Below are 15,291 nucleotides of genomic sequence, written 5' to 3' on the forward strand. Positions count from 1 at the left end.
CTGTTTGCCCATCGCTCCAGCGTTGTACATGTACGGCGCTGGTACTGAAGGGTTTAAAGGGATCTCTGGTCCCATAAAGACATTTTTTATCTGCCCAAGGTGAGCATATTATACTTCATATACCCTGTTCTCAGCATTGCTGTATCCTGGCAGGATGTTTACATACAGAACCCCAGCATGCTTTGCTCTGCAATGTTTCTCACTGGCTTTGCCCAGCTAACATAGTGTAGGGGCGTGACTATTGCAGAAGGAACAGTGTGGCAGGCAGAATAAGCCGAGGAAATTACAGAGGAAAGCATGCTAGGTTTGGTTGGCAAACCCAACAGCTTGAAAGGGACAAGTAGTTGTAACTACACTGCGCCGCCTCTACGAATAGACAACATGCAGGTCATTTTGAAGAGGAAGCAGGGCTCACATGACACTATCACTACAAACAGCTGATCGGAAGGGGTGTCGGGACTTTGATATTGATGACCTGTCCTGAGGACAGGTCTTCAATATTAACCCACAGCACAACTTCTTTAACCTTCACCCGACCGCCTAACGCAGAGATGCGTCCTGCGGGCGGCCGGTTTATTCCTCATGGACGCATCGGCGCGTTCACAGCAACGCGCGGCTCAGAAGTTCATCTACAGCCTGTCAGCAACGATCATTCGCTGGCAGGCTGTAGATGCGATTTTTTTAACCCTAAAAAAGTATATTAGACGCTGTTTTGTTAACACCTGCTACCTGGTCCCTCTGGTGGTCCCTTTTGCTTGGATCGACCACCAGAGGACACAGGCAGCTCTGTAAGTAGCACCAATCACCACACTACACCCCCCCCTGTCACTTATTAACCCCTGATCACCCCATATAGACTCCCTGATCACCCCCCTGTCATTGATCACCCCCTGTAAGGCTCCGCAAAACATGGACACCGGCAATGTGCTTTCCGCATTTTGCGGATCCGCACATTGCCAGAACTATATAGAAAATGCCTTATCTTGTCCGCAATTGCAGACAAGAATAGGACATGTTCTATAGGCTCTACAAAAAACGCAGTGTTCGCCCGATCAGGCCTGATCTTGTGCGCACACTTGCGTTCAGTCCGCCCCACCGCAGTGACAGAAATGTGGTTTTTTTTCTGATCACTGCAAAAACACTGTAAAATCGCTGTGGCGCTATAAAGATCACTTTTGAGGGGCCATGAGTTCATAGAAGATTTTTTTTTGGCACAATTTTTTTTTTTTTTCTTACAAAGTCTCATATTCCACCAACTTGTGACAAAAAATTAAATCTTACATGAACTCGCCATACCCCTCACGGAATCCAAATGCGTAAAAATGCCCAGTGAAATCCTAAAGATACTCATTGGAATTTGGGGTCACTTGTGGGGTATTTATACTGCCCTGGCATTTTAGGGGCCCTAAAGCGTGAGAAGAAGTCTGGAATCCAAATGTCTAAAAATGCCCTCCTAAACGGTAATCATTGGAATTTGGGCCCCTTTGCGCACCTAGCCTGCAAAAAAGTGTCACACATGTGGTATCGCCGTACTCGGGAGAAGTAGGGCAATGTGGTTTGGGGTGTATTTTTACATATACCCATGCTGGGTGAGAGAAATATCTCTCTAAAATGATAACTTTGCATAAAAAAAATGGGAAAAGTTGTCTTTTACAGAGATATTTATCTCACCCAGCATGGGTATATGTAAAAATACACCCCAAAAAACATGGCCCTATTTCTCCTGAGTACGGCGATACCACATGTGTGACACTTTTTTGCAGCCTAGGTGCGCAAAGGGGCCCAAATTCCAATGAGTACTTTTAGGATTTCACAGGGCATTTTTACACATTTGGATTCCAAACTATTTCTCGCGCTTTAGAGCCCCTAAAATGCAAGGGCAGTATAAATACCCCACATGTGACCCCATTTTGGAAAGAAGACACCCCAAAGTATTCCGTGAAGGGTATGGTGAGTTCATGTAAAATTTTCTTTTTTGTCACAAGTTAGTGGAATATGAGACTTTGTAAGAAAAAAAAAATAATAATCATAATTTTCCGCTAACTTGTGACAAAAAATAAAAACTTCCATAAACTCACTATGCCTATCAACGAATACCTTAGGGTGTCTACTTTCCAAAATAGGGTCATTTGTGGGGTGTTTCTACTGTCTGGGCATTGTAGAACCTCAGGAATCATGACAGGTGCTCAGAAAGTGAATGCATTTTTTTGTACCATAGTTTGTAAACGCTATAACTTTTACCCAAACAAATAAATATACACTTATTGCATTTTTTTTATCAAAGACATGTAGAACAATACATTTTGAGAAAAATTTATATAGAAATATAGTTTTATTTGAAAAATTTTTACAACAGAAAGTGAAAAATTTCATTTTTTTTGCAAACATTTCGGTCAATTTTGATTAATAGCAAAAAAAGTAAAAATGTCAGCAGCAATGAAATACCACCAAATGAAAGCTCTATTAGTGAGAATAAAAGGAGGTAAAATTCATTTGGGTGGTAAGTTGTATGACCGAGCAATAAACCGTGAAAGTAGTGTAGTGCAGAATTGTTAAAAGTGGTCTGGTCATTAAGGGGGTTTAAGCTAGGGGGGCTGAAGTGGTTAAAGGGGTTCTACAGTTTGTTTTAACTGATGATCTATCCTCTAGATAGATCATCAGCATCTGACCGGCGGGGGTCCAACACCGGGGACCCCCGCCGATCAGCTGTTTGAGAAGGCAGCGGCGCTCCAGCAGAACCGCGGCCTTCTCACTGTTTACCGCTGGCCCAGTGACATCACGACTAGTATCAACTGGCCTGGGTGGGGCTAAGCTCCATTCAAGTGAACGGAGTTTAGCCACGCCCAGGCCAGTTGATAGCAGGCGTGACGTCACTGGGACAGCGGTAAACAGTGAGAAGGCCGTGGCGCTGCTGGAGCGCCGCTGCCTTCTCAAACAGCTGATCGGCGGGGGTCCCGGTTGTCGGACCCCCGCCGGTCAGATGCTGATGATCTATCCAGAGGATAGATTATCAGTTAAAACAAACTGTAGCACCCCTTTAAACAGTTCAATTATTGAAAGCATTTTTACTTTGCGGCATTTTTTCAACAATTGCCTAAAACATTTGCACAGTATTGTATAAATATTAATCAGTATAGAATTTTGGACTTATTTCAATATAAAATGTGTTCATGGGCTTACATTAACTTTAAAGCGTTGGCCCATGAATAACACATTTACATGCAGGGACTGAGCACACAATTGTTGGGAAGAAAGTGTTCCTTCCTGACAGCTGCCTGCTCGTTAGTAGAGGTGAAGTGTATTTACATGCAGAAATCACCTCCACAGTATGAAGACAACGGCTATTGCTAGCGTACTGTTTAGACAGCATTATCTGCTGCCCAGAAACAAATGACTTAGCTATCTGCATGAACGATTGTTTCACCGATAAACAAGTGTTTAGTTTTCCATTGGGTGATCTGCGCCACGTTTAGACAGGCAGATTATTGGGAATGGGTGACAATCGGGCCGTGTAAACCCGCCTTTATTCCTTACCAACAGGATAAGTAATAAAAGTAGACTGCTGGGGGTATGACTGCTGTGAGTTTCACTGATCACTAGAGCAGGGCCACTGAGTCTCATGTGTAAATGCAGAAGCATATATAGAGAGGTCCGGCAGCACTACTATATCAAAAATGAACCAATTGGAAAGACCATACACAATACCTTGACTGCGGTAGTGATGGTGCAAGCAGATCGGGATCCTGGCTGTTGATCCACCATCAATAACAATACAAAAAAAGTCTGCAGCACTCGTCGATTGTAGCAAATATAGTGTGGGTTTATTCCATAAAGAACAGCAAGATGATGCGACGTTTCGACCGTTCCCGGTCTTTTTCAAGCAATGCAGAAGCAGTCATACATGCGATCCAGTTATAATGAGTTGAGATATTCAATTATCAGTATTTTGCATTCCTCACAAATGTACTGTGCTTTTCTGGTTTCTTTTGCGTTTTCTTGGTCTAAGAAAAATCTTTCATTATAATTTGTCTTCCCAGACCAGTCCACCTTTAAACATTGAATGGAACTTGCAGGGCAAAAAACGTTTGGGGACTTTGGCAATAAAGCATACAATACAGCACTTTCAGAAATATTACCACCCTCTTGCTTTCGAGTGATACTATATCTCCTTATGGAGAGCGCCTAACCGGTGTGAAGAGTCTTATAGACCAGGCAACGCTCCTCTGGATTTCTGGGAATAATGAGCTCTTAGCAAGCTTTGATGCCACCAGATGTAAGGTAGCTATCCTGTAAGTCAACATTCAACCTTTTAAACAGGTCTTGTGAGCTAATTTGCATACACTCTTCCCTAGCCTATAAGACTCTTCACACTGATTAGGCGCTCTTCAGAAAGAAAATATAGTACCTCCAGAATCCTGACCTAGGCCTCTCACTTAGTTAATCCTGGACTCTTTATTCTGAACCAATGAAGGGCAATCACCTTGAGACAGCTGTTTGCAGATGAGATGCTGGCTTAATTATTATCTAAGTCATGTCTCAAGGCCTGTTTAAAAGGTTGAACATTTGACTTATGGGATGGCATAAGAGGCAGAGCTTGCATACCCTCTACATATAAATGTGTCATAATGGCCAGATTATGACACATTATATGCTATTACAAAAGCTTCGCCGCTTCCTACCATACTCCAAAAAACATGCCAATGGTTTTATTGGTTACCTATGATTTTGGCCCTACTGTGTGCCTGAGATAATGAAATTAGGGTGAGAAAAAAAATTAACTAGTGTGAATAGTGACAGTATCTGTCCAATGCTGTGGAGTAGGTTGGCGCTACCTCAGTAGGAGGAAATAAATAGATCCTAATCTGTGGATCAAGTCTAGATAAAGTGCACTGTCTAGAAAAGGGTGGTGTGCTATAAAACCATATAAGCATGGTAATTACAAAGGGAAGAGATAAAGACTATAAAGGGCTTCTCATGCTTGGAGGGTTTTATATGCAAAACACAAAACAATTATTGTTACTAATCATCTTTGGTAATTCAATTTACATCCTGGTGCAAACCGACTCCTTCAAGCAAGAGGAGGAAACTTCAAGCTGTTTTTTTGACACAGTTTAACCTTTTAATTCCTATTTAGTAAATCTGGTAGAGATGAAAGGCAATGTCAATGGAGTCTCTGACCTTTGCAGTAAACACAAGTCTCTCGTTACCAGTAAACAACTTAGCAAATAAGGCATCTTGGGCTTCCTATGACAGCGCCGGAATATAAATCATCGCTGGAAAATACAAGTCTTTATGAATTTAAAATGAAATGTTCATGCATGAGTTCTACTAAAGCGTCTGCAGTTAGCGCTAATGTATAAATAAAGCTTTCATCGCTTATACATTCGGAGGACTGTAATGGCAGCCGTGGACAACCTCTTACCAGGGTCCAAGAACGTTATTGTGTTATAGCGCAGGGGTTAAAATGTTTGGAATAATGTGTGTAAATGACAGTTTTGGACTGGGCAGCACCGGTGACTCAGTGGTCAGCACTGGTGCCTTGCAGCCCTGGGGTCCTAGGTTCGAATCCAACTCCATCATCTGCATGACGTTTGGGTGTTCTCCATGTGTTTCCTCCCACATACTGATAGGGAACTTAGATTGTGAGCCCCACTGCGGACAGGGACGATTCACCATAGTAGTGTGCATGCATGACCATCGTTCCATGCAATTCTATGGCTATGCTAAGTACAATGCTCTACCACCAACAGTACCATAGAAGTGAATAGAGCGGTGGTCATGCATGCACACAACTTCTACATTCATATGGAGCATTGGGGACCTCCACTCTCTTAAATCGCTGTGGGTCCCAACAGACAGGCCCCTGGTGATCACACATGCTCTATGTATTCTGTATAAGGGATACATGCTTTGTGCATGCATGATCATCATTCTCTTCACTTCCATAGGACTGCTGATCACAGTGCTCATCTCTTTCCCCAAAAGTACCATAGAAAAAAATGGAGTGGTTGTCACACATGCAAACTATTGCTCCATTCATATGAGTAATTAGGGACCCCCGATGACTTCATCGCTGAGCGTCCCAGTAGACAGATCCCTAGCAATCTGCCAGTTTTACCCCATACCTGTGGATAGGGGATACATGTTCTTTGTGGGAAATTCCCTTTAAAAACATAAAAAATATGAACGATCACAGTAACAACAAAAAACAAAAACAAAGCAAAACACTTTTTGTTCCGTTTAGTTGGGAGCAGTTAATCAGTTTCTACCGACCACAAGAACTTGAACTACAGTTTTATTAACTTAGATACAAACATCGGTCCCCAGGCTTTTCCTTTACGTGGGAGAACTAACAGTCCATGAGTTACGTGTGCTGAAAATGTGAACTCATGGGATAATGTATTGGCCAAGTCACTCAGGTCCACGGAGAGGACGTCTCTGCAAGAGTTCAAGACGCTGGAAACCACGGCGCTGTTTTCAGCCTCCGATAATGTGCATGTAGAATACACCACTGATCCTCCGGGACGAAGGGCATGGATGGCAGACCTGTGCAATTAGAAACAAGAGCAAAGACAAACTAGTGTTATAAAAAGGAGATTATCCTGCCCACAAGGTCAGCGGAAAAAATTCTTTATTTGACAAATTCTGAAATATTTATGTTCTAAACGGTAATGGCAGATGCTTGACCCTCACTAATAAGTGACCTGGTTTTGAATGTCCTTCAATTCAGAGCAAAGAACAAGCAAATAGGGTCATCTGGGCGGACAATCTCCACTGACGATAATGCTGCGTTCGACACTAACAGAAATGAGACAGCGCTGGGGCTCCTCTAAAGCAGATCATCCCCACAGTAAATGTGCAGCAATTATCTGATAAAATTCTCCCTCACGTGGTCTAGCTACTTGTACTTTATAACCATTCAGCTCTTGTTGTAGTAGAAAATCAGCTTCCCCATGCCGGTGAGCCTGTGTTTATACACCAAAGTAAGAGCTAACAACCTTGGAGACTTGGATAAAATAAAACAGGGGAAATAAGTAAAATAACTGAAAAATTTTAAAAAAATGAAGTACAAAATGATCCCCCTTTTTCCCTCATCAAGCCCTTTGTTAATGAAAAAAAAAAAGAAAGATACATATTTGGATTTTGCTGTGTCTATAAGGGTATGGCTTATCCCACACTGCTAGATTTCTTGTGACTGGTGCGGCAATCCCATTCATTTGCACCGCCAATCTGTGAACCTGGCTGCAACCAGTGTCACCGTGTAGCCGTACCCTAATGGTCTGAAATATAAAATGATCACATTATTTATCCCATAAAGTGAGCGCTGTAAAAAGGAAACAATAACACACAATGCCAGATTTGTCTCTGCTTAGTCCACTCAACACCCAAAAAATTTAATCAAAAGTGATCCTGTACCAACATATAATAAGCCCCCAGACAGCTCTGCTTTGGTACTTAGGAAATGGCAACACAAAGCATTTTATTTCAAAAAAGTGATTTAATTTTGCAAAAGTAGGAAACTATTAACAAAAAAAAACTATATAAATTCAGTATCATCTCAATCGCATTGAATAAAGTTAACATTTTATTTATGCTGCATAGTGAACACTATAACAAAAACCGATAAAAAGTGTTGCTCTATGGTCAGTTCACCTCCCAAAAAATAAAGTCACGAGTAATGAAAATGTCACATTTACCAACGAAAACTACAGCGTGTTCTTCAAGAAACAAACCCTCACAACTGCTCTGTCAAAAAGCGTAGGCTCTCAGGATAGAGCTACAAATAAAGCATATGACTATTAAAGGAGTTTTCCAGTCTCAACATTTGTCGCATGCCACAAATGTCATAGTCATATAGGTGCAGGTCCCAACTCTGGGACCCGCTGCTATTTACAGAATAGTGCCCTCAAAGTGGAGAGCCCCTCCCCCAGTAACCACTATAGACGTTCTGATAATAGCCGAGCACTTGCACAGCTATTTTCCAGCAGTCCCAAAGCGATGAATCAAGAGGGGGCTGCACTTGGACAGCTTGATCTCCATTCACTGCTATGGGACTTCTGAGGGTGCTCATGGCAGTAAAAAGAGAGGGTGCCACACATTTTTCACTTGGAAAATAAAAGCAGTTCCCAGAGGTGGGACCAGTACCTATCTGACATTTGTAGCATTTCTTAGCAATATGCCACACATCCCGAGAAGGGAAAATCCATTTAAACCTTATTTTTACTGTGCAAAAGCAGTAACCCATAAAATAACTACCAAAATTTGGTAATTTTGTACTGACCATCTGAATAAAGTTATTGTCAATTTTTACTGCACAGCGAATGTGCTTAAACATTTTTAAAAAATAACGGAATTACTTGTTTAGTCACCTTGCCTACCACACATAGAATAAAAAGTAGTTAAAAAGTTGCAGGTATCTTAAAATGGTACAAATAAAAAACTACCACTCATCTCTCAAAAACAAGGCCTTACACAGCTCCATCTAAGTCAAGGTTATTGAGACATAAAGATACCAAAAAGGAAGAAAAAAATAAATAATATATATAGAGTACAGACCAAAAGTTTGGACACACCTCATTCAAAGAGTTTTCTTTATTTTCATGACTAGATGCACACTGAAGGCATCAAAACTATGAATTAACACATGTGGAATTATATACATAACAAAAAAGTGTGAAACAACTGAAAATCTGTCATATTCTAGGTTCTTCAAAGTAGCCACCTTTTGCTTTGATTACTGCTTTGCACACTCTTGGCATTCTCTTGATGAGCTTCAAGAGGTAGTCACCTGAAATGGTCTTCCAACAGTCTTGAAGGAGTTCCCAGAGATGCTTAGCACTTGTTGGCCCTTTTGCCTTCACTCTGCGGTCCAGCTGACCCCAAACCATTTCGATTGGGTTCAGGTCTGGTGACTGTGGAGGCCAGGTCATCTGACGCAGCACCCCATCACTCTCCTTCATGGTCAAATAGCCCTTACACAGCCTGGAGGTGTGTTTGGGGTCATTGTCCTGTTGAAAAATAAATGATGGTCCAACTAAACGCAAACCGGATGGAATAGCATGCCGCTGCAAGATGCTGTGGTAGCCATGCTGGTTCAGTATGCCTTCAATTTTGAATAAATCCCCAACAGTGTCACCAGCAAAGCACCCCCACACCATCACACCTCCTCCTCCATGCTTCACAGTGGGAACCAGGCATGTAGAGTCCATCCGTTCACCTTTTCTGCGTCGCACAAAAACACGGTGGTTGGAACCAAAGATCTCAAATTTGGACTCATCAGAGCAAAGCACAGATTTCCCTGGTCCATTCCTTCTGTTCTTTAGCCCAAACAAGTCTCTTCTGCTTGTTGCCTGTCCTTAGCAGTGGTTTCCTAGCAGATATTCTACCATGAAGGCCTGATTCACACAGTCTCCTCTTAACAGTTGTTCTAGAGATGTGTCTGCTGCTAGAACTTTGTGTGGCATTGACCTGGTCTCTAATCTGAGCTGCTGTTAACCTGTGATTTCTGAGGCAGGTGACTCGGATGAACTTATCCTCCGCAGCAGAGGTGACTCTTGGTCTTCCTTTCCTGGGGCGGTCCGCATGTGAGCCAGTTTCTTTGTAGCGCTTGATGGTTTTTGTGACTGCACTTGGGGACACTTTCAAAGTTTTTCCAATTTTTTGGACTGACTGACCTTCATTTCTTAAAGTAATGATGGCCACTTGTTTTTTTTTTTTTTTTGCTTAGCTGCTTTTTTCTTGCCATAATACAAATTCTAACAGTCTATTCAGTAGGACTCTTGAGGTTATCAGTATATTGTGTAATACTTTAAGGCTATGGACTATTTGCCTGCAGCACTGACCTCAAAGGCAGCCTGTGATCTGCTTGGGCTGCATCTGTGGTCTACCAATAAACCACTAAACCAAAGCTGTCCATACACTTCCAAGAGATGTTGGGTGGCAGCTATTCCTCTTGACCTGCTTCCCTTTTACATACCTGCTCTGTTTGGCAATGGGGAGCAGACTGCTTCCAGATACCTCTCATGTCAAATCCAACATGCCGATTCCAATTTCCTTTGACACGTGGAATGAACATCAACCACACATCTCATACCCATTAGATGCAACCTATATTATGGAGTACGCTATATGGCGTCCCTGACAACCAACCAATATTAGTGAGGCACATATTATTTATCCCCTTATAGGCGCCTAGTATCACTTACTATATGTGACAATTTTCAGCTTCTGCACGCATCTTGGCCAGGCTCGCTCTTCAGTGTCCTACACGTGTGGCCTACATCTTGCATACACTGATGACGCGACCACTAAGGATACAGGTATCACTATACATCCTCAGCAACATTATATCATGTTCATTAACTTTAGAATTATATGCATTACGGCTGGTTTTGATTCTAGGGGACAACTTAAGGACTTGATCTGCATATAGCTCTTACATATTCATGACCCCAGCTATTCATAGCCCTCGCTTGTCATATGGATTAAGGGGTCTCATGTTTTCAATATGGCACAATTGAGATTCTGAATTTCTTTGCTGTTAATTAGATGTATTTTGAACAATTCTGACATATGTATATAATATCGTTATTTATTTTTATTGATTGTTTTTCTGGCCACACCTTTGACCCCAGTGATGTCAACTGAGGGGTTGGGCCAGCACTACTGGGGTATTTAAACCCCTGCACGATTGGTGTATGCATGCTTGTAAAAGGCTCTATCAGCTGAAACTTCGCATCTGGAATAAATCTTCACTTGAGGACGTGCTGTCTCCATCTGATTTTTTTCTATTTTTGCCGATCATCTGATCCCTGTGGGGGTACTTACCACTCCCCCAGAGACTTGCACCCATTGCTCACTAAACTAGGCGCGCTGTCCTCCCTTAATTTTTCATGCCCATTAGATGGTCAGTTGTTCCTGCAGAAATTAGCCTAAGCCTAATGTGTATGGTCATTGTATTGGCCTGCTACCTAGTCTGTAGAAATGCAGCTAAGCTACAGTAAAATATTCAAAGATCTGAAATAGCAGGAAAGCACTAACCGTAATACATCATCAAAGAGCCACTATAGTACCAGGGCATCCTAATAGTTAAATGGACATAGATACAGCGTATAAATCACAGGAAGTGTAAGTACGAGAGCCAAAAGCTTCAGATATGGTCACACGGGTGCTGCTGGCTTCTCTCGGTAAACAATACTGTTTTCCCTAGTTACTCTAACATACGGCTGGCCAAATTGGAAAATCTGGTGGTTTGGAGCTCCGGCTGTGCAGCCAGATCACACAAGTGTCACCTCCGTAACTTCAAGGCAGCTTTGCTGAGAAATATTTCTCCCATCTGGTGCAATAAAGTGAGACGCGATGTTCTGTATTACATAAACCGCGTTCTAGTTCATATTCACATTGCACTGTTTGGTGTGGTCCGATCAGTGATATCTGCAGTGACTTTGTCATCATGTTATTCTAGTAGCTGGTGCTGTCTTCTGAAAAGGCCACCCATGACCTCTGGCAGCTCATGGCCCACCAGGGATTATTGATCCTTCGCATGAAGCTACAAAGAAAAATCACTGATGTCTTGAAATTCCTTTGTACTTTGATAGAAATATTTGCCCAGGATATTCAGAATTGTTGAATAATTCACAAGCAGGGAATCTAAACTACAGGTTCATGTCCTGTGCCAGACCCCGAGAATGGCCATGCTGGAAGCCTGCGGGACAGTAGAAGGGAGCGGTATCAATACTGAATGGGATGGTTTCCACGCTCATAAATCTTTCCTTGCAGCTCGGATACATTGTGATCTATAAGCCCGGTCCCCTGGACTCTGTATATTACACACCGCACAACAGGCTTTGTGCTGATATTATACTGGAACTGGAGAAAAAGCAATGAGATTTAAAAACAATAAGAACCTTGACATTGCTGGGATTTCACTGAACGTCAGCGTTCAAGGTTATATAGAGAGAGCGCTGGATATTCCACATCTACAAGTGCAGCTTATGGTGGACAAACAGCACAACCAACTGCTAAGGGCTCTTTCACATGAAGCAGGCATTGGCTATTCGTTCAGTCCTATAAACCTACCCATCCCCTAACCTCCACCCCTCACCCTACCCCATATAAATAAACACACCACACCACTGCTTGGATTTAATCGGCCACAGCAGCCGTTTATTAAATAAATACAACATAAATATAACATGAGTTAACCCCTGACGAGGGAGGTCCTAGAAGCCCCAATAACTTTATAAACACTGGAACACCTGCGTCTCCATCTTGCCCCCAGCCGTTGAACCGAGCTCGGAGGCAGCAACTGATGGACGCGTACTTAGTTCCTATCAGCTCCTCAATGAGAGTCCAGCCTCTCCCGCGGGGCCCTCCCATCCTCAGGTACCACCATATTTCACCACTTCAAGGACCTCCCCCGCCTCCACGACTGCCGCGACATATAACAACCCCAACCTCACAACCACCTCTTCCAATAGGGTCGGGCGGGTGGGCGATTCCGTCTCCTGGCCAGACTGCTCTCACTTCCGCCTCCTTCCTCCTTCTCTCCTCTGGCCACGCCCCCCGTCGCCCAAGCAACTCGCGCCTCACCTCCGCTCCCGGCCCCCACTCCCCACTAACCCTTTCCTCACCAGTCCTGCCCAGCCAAGCCTCTTCATGGACGTCCTCCCCCACCGCTGCGCTCCTTGTCCGGACTGACTTGAAGCAGGCATTGGCTATTCGTTCAGTCCTATAAACCTACCCATCCCCTAACCTCCACCCCTCACCCTACCCCATATAAATAAACACACCACACCACTGCTTGGATTTAATCGGCCACAGCAGCCGTTTATTAAATAAATACAACATAAATATAACATGAGTTAACCCCTGACGAGGGAGGTCCTAGAAGCCCCAATAACTTTATAAACACTGAAACACCTGCGTCTCCATCTTGCCCCCAGCCGTTGAACCGAGCTCGGAGGCAGCAACTGATGGACGCGTACTTAGTTCCTATCAGCTCCTCAATGAGAGTCCAGCCCCTCCCGCGGGGCCCTCCCATCCTCAGGTACCACCATATTTCACCACTTCAAGGACCTCCCCCGCCTCCAAGAACGCGCAGCTTGACTACCTCAACCCTGCGCGTCCCTCCACATCCGCAAAGCTATCTCCACTCCACTCTGGAGCCCCAGAGCCCACAAATCCGTACCGACCGCATTCAGATGCACCACATCTGCTCTCCAAAACGCACCCTCACCCTTCTCCAACACCTCATGCCGCACCACCACACCACCATTCCTCGCCATAAAACGGCCCACTGCTCTGTTTACCTTTATCCTAGCCTTATTCAGGCTCTCCACCGACCTCGCACCTCTCCACACCTTCCGCGGCACAATATCAGACCAGACAATGATAACCCCCGGAAACAACACCCAAATCCTGAGTAAGTCAAACTTGACATCCCGAACCAATTCCCTAAACGGACGCTTCCCTAAATCATTCCCCCCCACGTGCAACGCCAACACATCAGGAGGACGATCTAAACGAACGAAACAATGCACCTCCCTCAACACTCCGCCCCACAACATACCTCTAACGCCTAACCACCGGACCGTAGCCAACTCCGGACTCACACCCAACTGCCGCCCACTCGGCCTCACATCCGCTCTGATCGCACCCCAGAACACATAGGAGTGCCCCAAAATCCACACCAACGCCGCCATCATCCGACCTGTGAACACAAAAGGGACAAAATCAACATCACCTCCCCCATCCGTACTCTACAACAATGCAGGCCGCACATACGATTTAAAGCGAACCGACTCCCAACGCCCAATCCGCCTAATCACCTCCTCACTGGCGCCCAACCTGGCTGCCTCCGTTGCCGCACCAATTCTGAATGAATGCCCAGAATAATCCTTGACCGGCACCCCCAAAACCTTCAAACATTTCCTAAAGACCGCCAGAAACTGAAACCGAGACAAAAAGGAACCATCCTCATGCCTCAGAAACGGGACCTCGTCCCTCCGCAGCCTCGCGCCATACGATTCCGCACACCTCACCGGGCACATACTACACCCCGGCACTGCAAACAACGTAAAACGCAGCCCCCTACCCTCCTGATCCGTTTTCGACCTGCGAATCCGAATATGCAACCTATCCCCCACCCACTCAACATCCTCGCTCCTAAGGCCCCCCGCCCTCCGGACACTCTCACACACCAACTCCCCCAAGCGAAAAGCCCCAAAGAACGCCAACGCAAATGCCGCCTTAAACAGCCCTAGCTCCCACCCCGAACTACAAACACCACTCAACCTATCCCCCATTTGCACCAACAACTCAAAAGACACCGGCCTCCGACAATCCGGCACCCTGCCCGCACCCCTACGCCAACCCTTCAAAACCTGTCGCACCAAAAAACTCTTAGTCAAATCAGGCAGCCCCCGCCACTTAAAACCAAACGCTATACCTGAAACAAGATGATTCACCTTGGACACCGACCACCCCTCACTCTTCAACTGCCCCAACAACATCAACAACCGCACCTCACCATCCACTCCGCCAGCTCCCCACGAATCCCTCAACAACCCCATCACTTCTCCTCCAGGATCGCCCACAGCCACGCCGGACACTCCAGACCCTCCGCCTCCGCTTCTGGCGCAAGAAGCCGGAACCGCTCCCACTGCAAACGAGAAAGAGAATCCGCCACTGAATTAGCCACTCCAGCCACATGTGCCGCCACCAACCACACGTTAATCGACAAACACCGCAATACCAAAAACTGTAACAGCCTAACCACCGGCGGGGAAGATGCGGACAAACTGTTGATAGCCTGAACCACCCCCAAATTGTCACAATGAAAGCGCACCTTCCTGTTTTCCAATTTCTCGCCCCACAACACCACCGCCATCACAATGGGAAAAAGTTCCAACAAGGCCATGTTTCTTACCCACCCCCGACTTACCCACGACTCTGGCCACGTACCCGCACACCATTGTCCCTGGCAATAAGCCCCAAAACCCACCCCCCCGGACGCGTCTGTATATAACTCAAAATCCACGCTATCACACAACTCCGCCATCACCAAAGACCTACCATTGTACTGACCCAAAAACTCCGCCCACACCCTCAGATCCCCTTTTAGCTCTTTACGTAACCTGATAAAATGATACGGCACCGACACCCCCGCCGTAGCTGCGGCCAATCTTCTACAAAAAATTCTACCCATAGGCATAATTTGACACGCAAAATTCAATTTACCTAACAACTCCCGCAACCTAATCTTCTCCCTCCCAATGGCCCCATCAATCT

General features: G+C 44.8%; 1 protein-coding gene across 3 annotated transcripts in view; it reads right to left on the minus strand.

The window, feature by feature from the left end:
* Window positions 1–4,789: 4,789 nt before the first annotated feature.
* The window catches only part of LOC122933062 (tRNA (cytosine(34)-C(5))-methyltransferase, mitochondrial-like), a 62,323-nt gene continuing 51,821 nt past the window's right edge, over window positions 4,790–15,291 (minus strand). For 2 of the 3 annotated variants that reach the window (XM_044287807.1, XM_044287806.1), the window contains one exon: window positions 4,790–6,546. In XM_044287807.1, coding sequence (XP_044143742.1) covers window positions 6,288–6,546 — 259 coding nt within the window. In that variant the 3' untranslated portion in view covers window positions 4,790–6,287. The remainder of the gene's footprint in view (window positions 6,547–15,291) is intronic. The other variant, XR_006388376.1, reaches the window with a different exon arrangement.

Source organism: Bufo gargarizans, chromosome 3, assembly GCF_014858855.1.
Source record: "Bufo gargarizans isolate SCDJY-AF-19 chromosome 3, ASM1485885v1, whole genome shotgun sequence".
NCBI lineage: Eukaryota > Metazoa > Chordata > Amphibia > Anura > Bufonidae > Bufo > Bufo gargarizans.